The 14,700-nt window shown below is 43.6% G+C and overlaps 1 protein-coding gene across 1 annotated transcript; it reads left to right on the top strand.

Moving 5' to 3' along the window:
* The first annotated feature begins 451 nt into the window (after positions 1 to 451).
* On the top strand, positions 452 to 12,810 carry PPP1R17 (protein phosphatase 1 regulatory subunit 17). Its single transcript, XM_008686461.2, has 4 exons — positions 452 to 533; positions 4,569 to 4,721; positions 6,011 to 6,163; positions 12,662 to 12,810. The coding sequence occupies exons 1-4, from the start codon at positions 452 to 454 to the stop codon at positions 12,739 to 12,741; spliced, it is 468 nt and encodes a 155-aa protein (XP_008684683.1). The 3' UTR covers positions 12,742 to 12,810.
* Positions 12,811 to 14,700: the final 1,890 nt, after the last annotated feature.

Raw genomic sequence — 14,700 nt, 5'->3', positions numbered from 1 at the left:
GCGAAGTAGGCATAATCCTATTTCGCAGAACTCAACAGAAAATATAGACAAGATTTAATCAGGATTTTCTGTAATTCTCAGCTAACTCATTTCTAATTCAGAATTGACAAGTATTCATTCTGAAACTCCCACAGTGCGTCTGAAAGAGGATAAATATTGAACATTTGATGCACGGCAATTACCAATAAATCCGTGTGTGTGTGTGTGTGTGTGTGTGTGTGTGAGTGTGTGTGTTTGTGTGTGTGTTTCATCTATTTTGACTTAAATCTTAAGTTAGAGCTGGTAGTAGGTAAGTAAAGGAAGCAGATTTGAAACCTAGGATTAAGTTGAGAATGTAATAGTAAGTGCTCAATAAATAAACTTATTCCATAAGTGAACAAATGAACAGAGGACACACTAATGGACTAGTTTCTTATGCTTCTATAGTGCCGGAGAAGAAACACCTCCTTCGATGATGTCCACTGGGCAAATGCAGCCATTGGAGCTCTCAGAAGACAGACTGGATAAGCTAGACCCTCGTTGTGACCACTTAGGTAAGTGCTCCTGCGGGAATGTCGGCAGGGGAAGTCAGAAAGGGGAGGTCCCTGCCATTCTCTTGCCATTTGTTTGCAGGCAGGACAAGGGGAGGCCCCCTGAAACCTGATCCTTTGCACCTTCTGGTGACAGCCAACACCAGATGGACAGGAAAATAGCCATGACTCTGTGGGGTCTGCCATGTAAATATTAGCTGGAGCGCTGGAGAGAGGTTCATTAGAGTTACAAAAAGAGAAAAAAGGCATTGTCCTCTTGTTTGGATCTGACAGAGTCCCAGGCAGAGCATTTTTGAGGCAGTAAATGGAATGTGGCAGCAGAACTTGTTTCCAGTATTTGCCGGCACACTTACACCCCATGTGCAGTGCCAATAAAATATTTCAAATATCTCTCTTTGCCTATCAAGACAGAATTTTAAATAGCCTTTTTCTGCTTTATTGTCAATCTGTTTCCTTTCCAGAACTGACTTTTTGCATAACCTTTGTAATGAAAATACCAGAAACATTTCTGCCTCTACCCATTTCTAAAAATGAGACACTCAGACTTTTGATGGATGGGCCTTTTGCATATTCATAGCCTTTGTTTATGTCTTGCCTGGTTATGACTCCCCCCCACCCCCCGCTCCCCTCTCCCCATTTGCCATCAAGATAGTTTATGTTCAGGATTTCTCCAAAAGTGGGAAAAAGTGCAATTGAAGTAAAAGTCAGAATTGAAGCAAATGCCTTGCTCTCCGTACTGTGCACTGAGTGGTGACCCCTGACTGGCCCACATCCAGCCTGTACTCCCAGGGACCCCACAGCTGGGCAGCACCCATTCTGAGCAATATTTATTCATTCAACAAATGTCTATGGTATATAAGATAGGGGGAGAAATTAACTGTGCGATGTGGCACTAAATTTTTAAAATTGCATTTTCAACCACGCATTAAGAAACATAGGGGAGGGGGATGGAGAGGATGGGGTAATGGGGTGATGGGCATGAAGGAGGGCACGTGATGGAATGAGCACTGGGTGTTGTATGCAACTGATGAAACACTAAATTCTACCCCCGAAACTAATAATACAGTATGTGTCAATGAAATTGAATTTAAATAAAGAATTTTTAAAAATTAAAAAAAGAAGAAGAAAGAAGAAACATACTCCCAAGAGCCTGGGCTTACTCCTGATGCCATAATTTGCAGGATTATGACATTTAGCCTTTCTTCTGGCCTTCTAAATCTCAGTTTCCTCATCTGCAATTTGGGGATAATTGTACTCCTTCCTTTTGGGCTTGGTGTGAGAGCTAAATGAGATCATGTGTTTAGGATATGCTATGACTATTTAACGACTGGTAAAACACAGGCATTGACGGTGTTGGTCATTCCCATACACCAGAAGGATGCGAAATCATCTAGTATGTAAGAGTACTCAGTAAAATTCTCCTCTCACCTCTTTTTTTTTTTTTGTATATGTAAACTTAAAAGCATATGGCTCAGTGCCTTACATACAGTATAAGCTCAATAAATGTTTCTTAAATTGAAATGATTGGATGGAATTATTCAAATCCTTTGGGTGAAAGGAAATATTTGTTACTATTAAATATGGCTGAAGGGAATGATGCTATTTGACTTTTTGTTTATGTACCGTGATCTTTGGGTGATGCAGGCATAATAATGTGTGGTTATTAGGTATTTCTAATGGTAGTTTTCTCATGTATACTGGGTTTTCTCAAACAAAGGGCCATCCAGACATAAAGCCCAATGGACTATAGCAACTTGAAAGGAAGGACTATGTCTTATTTGTCTTTTTAGTCCCAGAATCTTGCTCAAGGCCTGGCATAGGGGAGGACCTTCATCAGTGTTTGTTGAATAAATACATTATGAATGACACAAGTTATATCTAGACCCACAAAACTGAAGTGAACAGGTTTGACACATTTAATTCTCCATGTTTTAAAGACACTGACCTGAATATTTTCATAAAAAAGAAACAGAGAGAGGGACACCTGGGTGGCTCAGTCTGTTAAGCACCTGCTTTTGATTTCTACTCAGGTCAGATCTTGGGGGTCCTGGGATTGAGCCCCGTATCAGGCTCCAGGATCAGCAGGGAGTCTGCTTGAAGATTCTCTCCCTCTGTCCTTCCCCAAAGCCAATGCACTCTGTCTCTCTCTCTCTAAAATAAATAAATCTTGAAGAAGAAGAAGAAGAAGAAGAAGAAGAAGAAGAAGAAGAAGAAGAAGAAAAAGAAGAAGAAGAAGAAAAGAAACAGAAAAAAAGAAAGAAGGAAGGGAAGAAGGAAAAGAAGAATGGGCTGAAAAAAATTCAATTAATCTCTGAATTTCCCCAAATCCATTCACAGTTGTAGATGTACCAGACTGTAGCCAGGCCATAGTGAGTTTCCAGAGAAGACAGATAGCTTCATTGCCTGTGGCTTCTTTGAACACTATCTCCTTATACATAACATGCTTGAGTTCATTCACTCAAGCATATGTTCAACAAATATTTATTAGTTGCTGTAAGAAGATAAAACACAAGATACCTATCATCAAAGAAAGCAGAGAAGACATATGCAGAAAAGGTGTTACATGAGCAAAAATCCTGTGGATATCCAGAAAATGAGAAAGGACACCCAGGACTGGGAAAGACTTATGGAGATGGGGCAGGGAGGTGGGTTTACCTTTGGACCTTGTAAAAGTTTAGGGGGTGAGCAATGACCAGAGTGAACATTTTTTTGAGGATCTAAAATCTATCAAATGTAACAGCTGCTTTACCAACAAATTTAGTCCTTTCACTCTGTTTCTGTCATACACACACACACACTGATTTAAAATTATCCCCACTTTAAAAGTTGAGACAATATTAAAGTTCCTAGAAATTAAGGCCCGAGTTCTCAGAACTAACAAGTGACAGAGTCAGCAGTTGAACTTGGATCAGTCCAATCCACTTATCCATTCAACATGCATTTATGGGAGGGAGAGGCAATTAAGAATAAAATTATCAAAAGGACATAATCCTTAATCTCCAAGAAGGTTCTGTCAAGAGCAGCAGATAAACCATGATAGAATAAACAAGTGTCATTGTCTAGAACAATGACAGAGACGCTCAAAGAAGTAAACCATCAGCCAAAGCATTGGGGAGTCAGAGGGAGCAGAGCACATGCTTTCATGGGTGAGGACTGATCAGATTGGATTCATCACGCTCGCTGACATCTGATGGACGTGATATAGAATCCGAGCTTCCCGAGCCTAGGGAACCGAGGAGGGTAAAGAGCTGAGTAAGACGAGAGGCCCTGGAGTGAGGATGGGCAAATGGGAGAATGGCGATGGCAGTGGGGGAGTAAATGAAGAGGCCAGTGCTGACACAAGTGTGAATGGTCAGCGCGACCCAGCTGGCCGCAGAGCGAAGGGTGAGGATTTTCCTGAGAACCTTATTACAAGACTGAAGAGTGTGGGGACGCCTGGGTGGCACAGCGGTTAAGCATCTGCCTTCGGCTCAGAGCGTGATCCCGGCGTTGTGGGATCGAGCCCCACATCGGGCTCCTCCGCTATGAGCCTGCTTCTTCCTCTCCCACTCCCCCTGCTTGTGTTCCCTCTCTCGCTGGCTGTCTCTGTCGAATAAATAAATAAAAAATCTTTAAAAAAAAAAAAAGACTGAAGAGTGTGCACAGCTCCGTACTGACCCATGCAGTCTTCAAGAGAGCAAGCCTTGGACAAAGGAAATTAAGAAAGAGCATTTAGCACAGAGAACCTATTCTATCAGAAATTTAACTCAAACCCACTCTGTGGCTTGCCTAACTATATTTTGAAGTTCTTCTTTGCTTTGGTTATCCATCCGTTGGAGCTCTCTTCATTTGGGGTTTTATAGACTATTCCAGTTTTCTGTTTTATTCTATGTATCTGTGCCAGGCTACGAAAGTCCTCCGTAGACTAGCCCAAAATATACAAATCTTTTTCTTTTTCAGACCAAGTGGCTTCTGCCAGTAATTGGACACCAACCAGGTTGTGAGTGACCCTTACTCATGTTATATTCTTTTTTTTTCTTCGCATCCTATCGAAAGCAGATGATCTTTCAGACCAGTTCATTAAAGACTGTGAGCTCAAAAGGAAGCCAAGAAAGGGAAAAAATGCACAGGTCGCCCTGAATGTTGAGTCAGACCAAAAAAAACCAAGGAGAAAAGATACACCAGCACTGCACATCCCACCTTTTATACCAGGTAATGGCCAATGAGGTCCGTTGGCACGTCTGTGAAGGAGTACCGCTGCCGCGGGATCGCGCTGGTCTTAGAACTTTTTCCTTACATATTTGCGTGGTTTTAAATCACTGGTGCTCTCCCTGCACCTGTCCCCGTTACAATATGGCTGGCTGCTATAACAAATAAACTCCAAAATGTTAGTGGCACCACGCAAGGCTTTCGTCACTTATCAGTAGTGCGAGTTGGGAGGTAGGTTCTGCCCCCAACGGTAATTCAGGGACTCCGGCTGATGGAGGTGCAGACCTCACCAGCACATGGCTTTCAAGGTCACCGTGAACACCAGCATCCAGCAGGCACAGGGATGAGGGGGGTAGGAGGCAGGACGGGGGGGGGGGCAGAATAGACTGGAAGACTGGCAGACCTGAAGGTGGCCCCGATCACTTCCTTCAGTCACAAGCCTTGCCTGACTGCAAGGGAGGCAGAGAGATGTCGCCCAGCTGTGTGCCCAGGAGAAAAGCAAAATGTCTCTATAACAATCTCATGTGTGATGTGTGACTCTCTTTTTGGCCCAAAGTTTTGTTGGTTCTTATTTCCTTCTCCCCTTCCCTCCGGGCCATTGATTCAGCGTTCTCTCCACTCACAACCCGCTCGGCGGGATACAAAACAAACAGAACACAGAGCTTCCTGAGAAGGAGCTGTCAGTTCTGTACAAAATCGTGGAAGCACATAATGGGCTGAAATACGCAGTAAGCGGTAAGGCTATAATGAGGTCCTTCCATAGGGGCCCCGGGAGCTCCGCCTGGGCAGGGAATTGGGGACAGTTGTATAGAGGAGGCTGTTTTCAGAGAGTTGGGAAATGATGGAGAGACATTTCACGTGTGGGCGAGGAGAGAAGGCAGGCAGGTCGCTGAAGAGCGAGCATGTGCCTGGCAGTAAATGATCCCCTGCTCTAAGAGGACAGACCTTGGAGGCAAACAGACCTGGGCTGGCTTCCTGCTCGGACCCCTGCGAGCTGTGCTCCTGTGGCCATGTTTTCCTTGCCTCGCCTCCCTCAGATAGGTGATGGTGGCAGTAATACCAAATTCCTCAGGGTTTTGTGAGGTTAAAATAAAATCAGGCGTGCAAACCCCTTTGTGTCACCTCAACAGATACTAATTCCTAATAGAAAAAAAAGCTTTTTACTAAAATAAGTTTGGAAAGCTATATTGACTGCCATCATTAGGGATATGTGCAAATATGCCTGTATAGTCCTCTTGTATTAGGATATGTGTATTTGACCCTGTCTCTCCCTTTGTTCCCTAACCACACAGGTGTGCTTTCAGAACACTTAATTAAAAGATACGACATTCAAGAGAGACACCCAAAGGGCAAAATGAGTCCAGCTCTTCATAACACTGACCTGGAACAGAAAAAACCAAGGAGAAAAGACACACCTGCCCTGCACGTGTCCCCCTTTGCAGCAGGTAAAAGAGCTGGTGCAAGGCATTTGCAGGGGGTGATGGGAACAGGTCAAGAGCTTTACCATCTGGAGGTGCCACGGGCATGGCCTCTGTTCTGGCCCAGCAAGCTGTGTCACACAGAGGCGCTCTGTGGGGGGAGCAGAGTTTACTGCTGGCTTTCAGGCTTACCTTCACTGGCAGCTCCCCCCCCCCCCCCCCCGGGGGCTGCCTCGGAGCTGGGGGAGGTTCAGAGCATTCCTCGTGCTTCAGCAGAACTGATCAGATTCACTGAGCCAATGAAATAGAAATGTCAGTGGGTCCTTGAAAAGAGTTGGAAAATCCTCGTCCCCAGCCTTCCATGGTCATGCTTCCTATGACTGATGGCTGATTCTCCCAAGACACCTGGCTGGATGTATTAATCAAACCTTCAACATGAGAGAAGGAGAGAGGGGAGGGAAAGAAAGGGAGATCCAGAAATAGCGAGACCTATCGTTAGTAACAAACTATAGAAACGAGCCTTGAAAGTATCATCTTTTTTTAAGATGAAATTGAGTCTTTATTGTTAATTTTGTCAGGGATGATAATGGCAGTTTAGTTATGGTTTTAAAAAGCTTTTAGTGTTAGAGATATATACAGAAGTGTTATAGGGAATCTGCTTTACAATATTCAAAAATAAAGACAATTAGATAAAACAAAAATGATAAAATGTTAATAAGTATTAATTATATAGTTTTCTCTACTTTGAAAACTCCCATAATAAAAATGTTAATTTATTTTATTTTTTAATTTTATTTTTTATTCAAATTCAATTGATTAATATATAATGTATTATTAGTTTCAGAGGTAGAGGTCAGTGATTCATCAGTCTTATATAACACCCAGTGCTCATTACATCACATGCCCTCCTTATTGTCCATCACCCCGTTACCCCATCCCCTCACCCTCCTCCCCTCCAGCAACCCTCAGTTTGTGATTAAGAGTGTTTTATGGTTTATCTCCCTCTCTGATCTCATCTTATTTTATTTTTCGCTCTCTTCCCCTATGATGCTCTGTTTTGTTTCTTGAATTCCAGATATGGTGAGATCATACAATTGTCTTTCTCTGATTGACTTATTTCACTTAGCATAATACCTTCTGGTTCCATCTACATCTTTGCAAATGGCAATATTTTATTTTATTTTTTTTGATCCTGAAAGTATCATCTTCATGAGAGCTACCTTAATATGTGTCAAATCAAACTCAAAATTTGTGCTGAACTCCGTGCACAGCCCCAGACTATGCAGCAGCCAATATGTGAAATATAGTCTTGTCCCTGAGAATTTTATGTGAAGGTTAGCGAATAAGACATATACACTCATGATTAGATTATAAGCCTGAGTGTGTGTGTGTGTGTGTGTGTGTGTACATGTGTGTTTTATACAGCTGTTTGGAGGGGGTGGCAGAAGAAAAAATGTACTACTGTTTACTGAGACCCTACTAAATATTAGGTACTGCGTTTGGCACATCTCATGAATTTTTAAAAATCAGCTGAATAACACAAGAAAGTAGTTATTAACTCCCTTACAGATAATGAAACTGAAAGAGAATTTCAGTAACTTAAAGTCCCCTGTGGATGGCATTGATGGATGGATAGGGGCTCGGCTGATTGGTTGGACTGCTGATGGGATGATTAGGTGGACAGATAAATGGACCAAATTATGTTCAAGATCAAATACAATGATGGGGCAGAGCTGGGGCTCTAAGCCAGCGCTGTCTCACCTGTGGGCCGTTTCTCATTGTCCTATGGTATAGTTGGAACTTTCGGCACTATGGCAACCCGGAAGGGACACTTTGGGAGACGGGATTTTGTTCTTATAGAACTATGTTTCCCCATTATTTTATTTAATAAAGAAAAAAATGAAAGAAGCCTGAGAAAAGACATCATGAACAGGCAGTCAGGGGTGCAGACAAGGTGCCCGATCGCTGTGGAGCAGAGCCAGGCAAGGAGGCATGGAACCTGAGGAGACACTTGTCTGGAGAAGTGGACCGAGGACCACCTGGCAGGATCTGAACTGCCTCAAACATGTTTCTCATAAGCTACGGTGTGTTCCTACCGGCATTGACCCTCCCACCCATCACACTTTTCCCCCAAGCTCTGCCTCTGTCCTGGCTTCGGTCACCTTTCAAGACTCAGCCAGCTCCAAGTCTCCACTAACAGACTCCGAGTCCAAAATGAATGTTTTCCATTCTGAACTCACTCTGTAGTAGACCCAGGCGTGCAAATACCAAGACTTTGTCATCTCTTTCTGTCTAGTCTTTATGGCTCTTGCTGCCATTATTGTAGCTGTTCTGTACATTGACTAACGTTTGATGACTTCATGAGAACTGTGCTGGTATTGGCCTTGATATCTAGCCCAGTCCCTTCTATATAACAATGCTCGATAAGTATCTGTTGATTTGATATTCTATTTGGCAATCACAATCCTGCAGTTCCAAGTTCTCCATGAGGAGACTTTATTTTTTACCCATTCTTATATCTGCTTTTGTTGAGGTCCTCCTAGGGGAAGACTTGGTGGAGGAACAAGAATATTTATGGGCAGTCACCTCAGCACACAGCACTGAACATGGGCTTCGGAGTCAGAAAGGTCTAAGTTTGATCTCTGGTTCCGAGCATTCTAGCTTTGTGGCTCTGGGCAACTAACACAAATTAGCTTCCTTCATTTCGTCCATCTCTGAAAGCAGGACCATAAAATCTTTCTCCCAGGATTGTTAACATAATTAAAGAAAGCACATAAAGCACTTAGCACAGATGTGGATTTTTGAAAGTCCTCAATAAATGTCAGTTTCCCTCCATTCTCCTCACCTTATATTCCTTGAGCTTACTCAGATCCTTTCTAAAGGTGAGAATTTTGCTAGCTGCAGTGTTTTACCTTTCCATATAAACCTACTGATTCAAGGGACTGCCTAAAATGTTGACCCCTGTTTATCTGGCAGGGGATGCTGCCTGCGTCCCAAAATCTACATCTTAGGAGAGCAGCTTCCTAGTGGAACAAAAAAAAAAAAATGTTTCTCATACAGGGCAAAGTACACAGAGCTGGAGAGAAAGGCTATATATGCATGGGTTCTATACACATTATGGAATTCCTTGAATCAGCAAGTCTCTGTGTTGTATTTGCAATTATAGATGGTGTTCTATGATTCTAGCTTTTATTAGCATATTAGCTGAAGCACTTTATTTTTGAAGAGCCTTTTAGTATCTAAAGATTTGGCAGTAATCGAAATGCTAGTTAAGCTGATAAGGATAGGGCCTTCGGCAGATGTTCAGAGAGACTCATATTGGTTCTAATAAGGGTGTTGAGAGGAACTCACAGACAAATGCACTCTGGAGACATCTCCTCTCATTAGCCCTTGGCAAGTGAAGACTGGACAAGGATTATCTTTCTCTTCTAAATCTCTTGCTAACTACCTTCATTCCCCTAGGTTAATGAGCTTACTCGACAGGTTCCAACTGCCAGACAACTCCTCAGTGAGGAGCCATCTCTGGCTTCCTTGCCAACCCAAGGTTTGTTCCCAACGTGGCCCACATTTGCCAGGGCCCCCCATCTTGGTGACTACATCGCGGGGTGCACTGGGTTGTGATTATTAAGATCTGAGTAGCCGAGAAGTGCTTAAAAGAGAAAGTCTTTAGTTAAGGTCTGTGGCAAAGGGAACCAGAGAAGGTAAAGAATCATGAAGCTGGGAGCATTGAAGAGAAACCTCTTGGAAAATTGGCCCATGAGCTGTGAATATTTGGAGATCAAAGCTCAATAATGTACTTGGAGAAAGGGGACTGTCATGTCCTTTGAAAGTGACACCTTTTCTGTCCTGCTGGGAATAGAGTGTTCTCTGTGGTGTGGCTTGCCAGGACAGGAGGTGTCTTAGCCCCGCCCCCTTAGATCAGAGGCACACATCTGTAATGCACGTGACCAGCTCTGAATGGGATCATGGCCTAAAACAGCTTGCTACGAGGCTAATTGTTTGACCCTTAGAGACCTGGGACTGACAGCTTTGGCCTTAAAAACACACCAGGTTCTAACAAACAGCCAAGTTCCATACACTCTTCTCCACAGAGAGTGGAAGAGCAGGAACTGACATTTTCTAAATCCCTACTGTCCCCCAAGCCCCGTGCTAGATGCTAGAATATCCTTTAAAAGCCTCAAGGTTCGGTAGGGAAGATGGAGGTATTGTCCAATGATTCCTACAGTGTGTTACGTGCTGTAATGGAGGTTCACATAACAGTGTGCCGGAAGCATCAAAGTATGTTGGTCTACATCCCCCTGGCAGCGTCACCCCCTGACGGAGATAGGATTTATTTTTTCTCCAGTTTTGCAAATGAATAAACTGAGGCTCAGACAAGCTGAGTAATTGCTCAAAGTTAAATGACCACCAAAGAGGGCAAAGCTTTCTGGCTCTAGCGTACGTTCCTTCGATGGCACACCTGTGCCTCCCGAGGAGAACAGAGGATGAGGACGAGGTTAAACCACAGACCCGTGTTCATCAAACCTCATTCATCTTCAAAGGAACAAAGTCGAAGATCTGAAGCATAAAAAATAAAAACGTATTGATGACACATGCTATTGATTTCAGCCTCGCCCTAAGCAGTGATAGCCATGAAATCGGGATTCTCAGGAGCTACCGTATGTATTTTTCATTATAAGACACTAAAAATAATGCTTAACTCTACTAATACAAATGCTAGTTCACTTTCCACCTGAAATTACCTCCCGTGTCCCTGTGGAAAGCCTAGCCTACTTTGGGAAGGGCTGACCTTGATGGCAAAACAGGCTCCTCCCTTCCCTGAAATCTCAGGACATTTTTTTTTTTTTTTTTTTTTTTGGCCCAGATGCTTCTCTGACTAGGTTTCAAGGATACTCCAAATAATCAGAAAGTTGACGGGATCTGGGAATTTAAATACTCTTGCCCACTTTGAATCAACTCAAGTTTGGCTTAATGTGAAAAGATAGCAAGGAAATCAGGACAGGAAGTTTTGGGGGCTTAGCATAGTTAACTCTCTGTTCTCCTACCATGATAGCCTTAATTCCAAATAAAAATCCAAGCCTCCTTGCAGCTGTAGAAGAGAAGAGATCTCCCACTGTGTTTCATAAGAGGTTTATGCAAAATCCTCAGTTTCAACCAGGCTCTTGAAATTGTTTTTCTCCTCCAATAAATATCAGCTAATTGGTAAAGAACCCATATGAACAAACTAGGAACTGAATCAAATGAATAGTCATTAAGATCAACACAAAGTTTTCATTAATTTGCCGCTGTTGAACGGAGTCCCGTGTTGTAGAAAGGCCTCTTGGGGTGCACAGCTTTCCACCCTCGTGTTTAGATCTTTACGAAATGCTTCATGAACTGAACGGTCTCTAATTATGAGAAGGTGGGGGCGGTGCAAGGCAGTGGTGGTTGGTGGCAGTGGGTGACAGAAATCACGGAGGACTGGCCTTGAATCATAGTTCCCTTTGTTTTTTTATTAAAAGGACCCTACTTCACAATTTATACGATGAGCAGAATCACCCAGCCCTCCTTGGATGCTCTTAACTGGACTGATCAGTCCAGAAAATTGTGCTCAGGCTTCTGAATTTCAAAGACCAGTAAACTTTTAAAACAAAATATATCGGAACCCAACACAGGGATAGTTTTGAATTTTGCCTAGGAAGGCTGCTAAAAAAACAACTGTCTGATGCCCCTAAAATTTCCAAAAAGAAAGGATCTTTTCATCCCCCAAAGAAGAAAATCAAATAAAAATAAAGAACAACTTTTGAAAACTGTAGCCACAGAACTTTATGAACACTCACTGCACTTTCCTGAATTTCTCCTTTTGCTCTGAACGATGTAAATATTATCACCTACCAGTCCTGACATTTAGAAATGGCATGTTCAGAGCCCCAGCTCAGTCTTTTCCCCGGATGTTAGAAAAACGTATTTAACTTTGACTTCCTACTGTTGACCCATTCTTTCAAAGGGGGACCTAACTAGCACGTGTGAAAGGAAAGGAGAAGCAGACTCCTGGCTCACGGGTGTGGCGCTTGCTCAGCACTGTCTTTGTTTCTCGTTCGTTGGCACAATAACCCTTTACATAAGTATCACTGAGCTCCTTTTAAATCCAAGAAAATTCAGGTGTGAAATTGTTAACTGGCCCAACGCAGACTGGGCAAGTGCCAGGAGGAGAGGTCCAAAGCAGGTGGATTCCAACACCCGTTTGCTTTTCGTCCTCCTGTGCTGCAAACTTTAATGTAGACCGTAGACCAGGGGGTCAGCGTTGCCTCTGACTCCGAGATCAAGCTTCTCCTGGTCACCAGGGCGGTGCCTCATTGAGTCACAGCTCCTCCGGGCAGGCCACGTAAGGCCCCCAGCGCCCTAACTCTGGCGGCACCTTTAACACTTAGCTCTGAGGACGCTACGGGGTTTCTGGGTTACCATGCTTCTGTGTGTCTACGCTGTAAGGTTGTCTAATATTTTCATTAGAGGCACTTAATTGCAGATCAGCGCTTTGTTTTGCAGGTGTGACACTGCTGAGGGACGAGAGACCCAAAGTGATCGTGGAAGATGACGAAAAGGATGGTGACAAGATAGCTATTTAAAGAGAGCACCCCTGAGACCACTTGTAAATAGGTTAGATTGGTTCCCTGTGGCGACCTAGAAAAAAAATAGACTTGCTTCTGCTCTCATTTTGTGATAGTCCGCCTTTGAGATCCAGACACCTTTCCCCCAAGAGCCACACTGTATCAGATTGCCAGGCTCCCCTTTGTCTCGCTCCTCCTTGAATCTGGTTTCTATTCCCACCTCTTGAGTTTCATTTTCTAATGCAGGGGAAAGGAAACAGATCGTTCTAAACTGGGAGGTAACAGGGACAGCTCTAGTATCCAGCTTCTGCATCTTCTGGATCAATTCGTGGAGCAAAGAACACGAACAGCATGGAAGTGCTTTGTTTCTTGGTTCATGTTGGTGGGCAGGACTTCACACTGTATTATCCAAATAGCAGTTCAAGTGGGGACTCCCTGTTGCCAGTTGGGAAGGCGAGAATGTTTGGGTGCAGACTCACTGATGGCTTTGGAGAACACCGTCTTTTATCTCTTGTATCTTTCCTCAAGAGTCCAAGTGTCTCTGGTGACATTTCTAAGGTCCTTGTAACCGATACTATAACAGTGAATGAACTGGGGGAGTCAAACCAATCAACCATGCATTGGCTGAAAATACCAGAGATAGGGAGGGCTGGTCTACTGAGAAGCTTAGCAATATATCCTATTTATTTTTATTTTTTGAAATATCTCTTAACCATGTTGTCCTGAAATTTGTGAGCTGCGTCATACGTGAATCATTACTAAGGATAGGTAGAATATCGTTTGTGATGAATTTACTTTTTAAAAGATATTAATTAAGGCCAGTGGAAGGCCACTCCTACATTTGTAGCTTTCTCAATTATTTAGAGCCTCGTATGCTTTCTTGGATGGGATGGAAAGATGTGGTGTTCGCTACTGAGCGGGGATCTATACATAGCCCCTGCCCCAGCCTGCTGTCTGTGGGTGCCGTGGGAAGCCTTTGCATGAGGGCCTCATCCGACAGATGATGGACGTGGGGAAAGGCAAAAATTGTCGTTCGAAAGTAGAAAGGTGGATATTCAAACAGATCTCGCCTCAAAGTGGTAATTTCGAAGCTCTGTATACACCCTGGCTCCAAGAGACAGTCTTTCTCACAAATGTGGAAAAGGGGCAGGCCACTGCTGGTAATAAAAACACTTCTAACCACATTTTTATGTCCGGGTGCATTTCTTCTAAAAATTATTTACTTACAAATACAAAGAGAAGAGGTTGCAAAAGAGAATCACAGGATTGATTCATTTGTTTTTGACCCACCTAGGCTTACTCAGCCATGAATATTTAACAATCCAGTCAGGAGAATTTGCATAAGATTCTAGATTTCCAGATTCTCTTAGAAAAACCCCTCAAGATCTGACAACCTTGGGCTTGATGAGAAACATGACAACTGTCAGCTGCTGCTGGGCGCTGGATGCCCTTGAAGGAGCGCACACTCTCCAGCCCACCCCCGCCCCCGCTGGCGTATGTCACCTGCTGACCTCACCCGCCAGCCTCCCATCTGGGTCTGGAGCCTCTGGTGAAGGCTTTGTGTTCTTCACCATCTCTCGCCTCTTTGATCCCTGGGCCCCCCTTTCACTTCGGATGGCCTCAGTCACAGTGTCAGGGGGCAGGGGAATAAGATGTGTCCAGGCTGCTGGTTTAGGCATAAGTGGGGCAACAGGCCACCATAAATTCTTTTAAAAAGCTGAAAGCAATTATTGTACAGAATAGGATTATATCACCACAGGCAGCAATTTTTACCAAGGGATTCTTAGTGGAAAAACACAGATGCAGTCTTGTGCCATCAGATTTGCTGATCACCGTGGTGTGTTCCTACGGCCATGACTGCAGTGTATACTCGATAAACTCACGGCCAGTGTGGGAAAGTCCCAACCATTTCTGATGTCTGGGTGGTGTGGAGAGCAGACTGGCCATTGTAGAGACGAAGGCCTTGGGTTCCAATCC

The sequence above is a fragment of the Ursus maritimus genome, unplaced genomic scaffold (genome assembly GCF_017311325.1).
Source record: "Ursus maritimus isolate PB19 unplaced genomic scaffold, ASM1731132v1 scaffold_3, whole genome shotgun sequence".
Classification (NCBI taxonomy): domain Eukaryota; kingdom Metazoa; phylum Chordata; class Mammalia; order Carnivora; family Ursidae; genus Ursus; species Ursus maritimus.
This window is presented reverse-complemented; position numbering and strand designations above follow the sequence as displayed.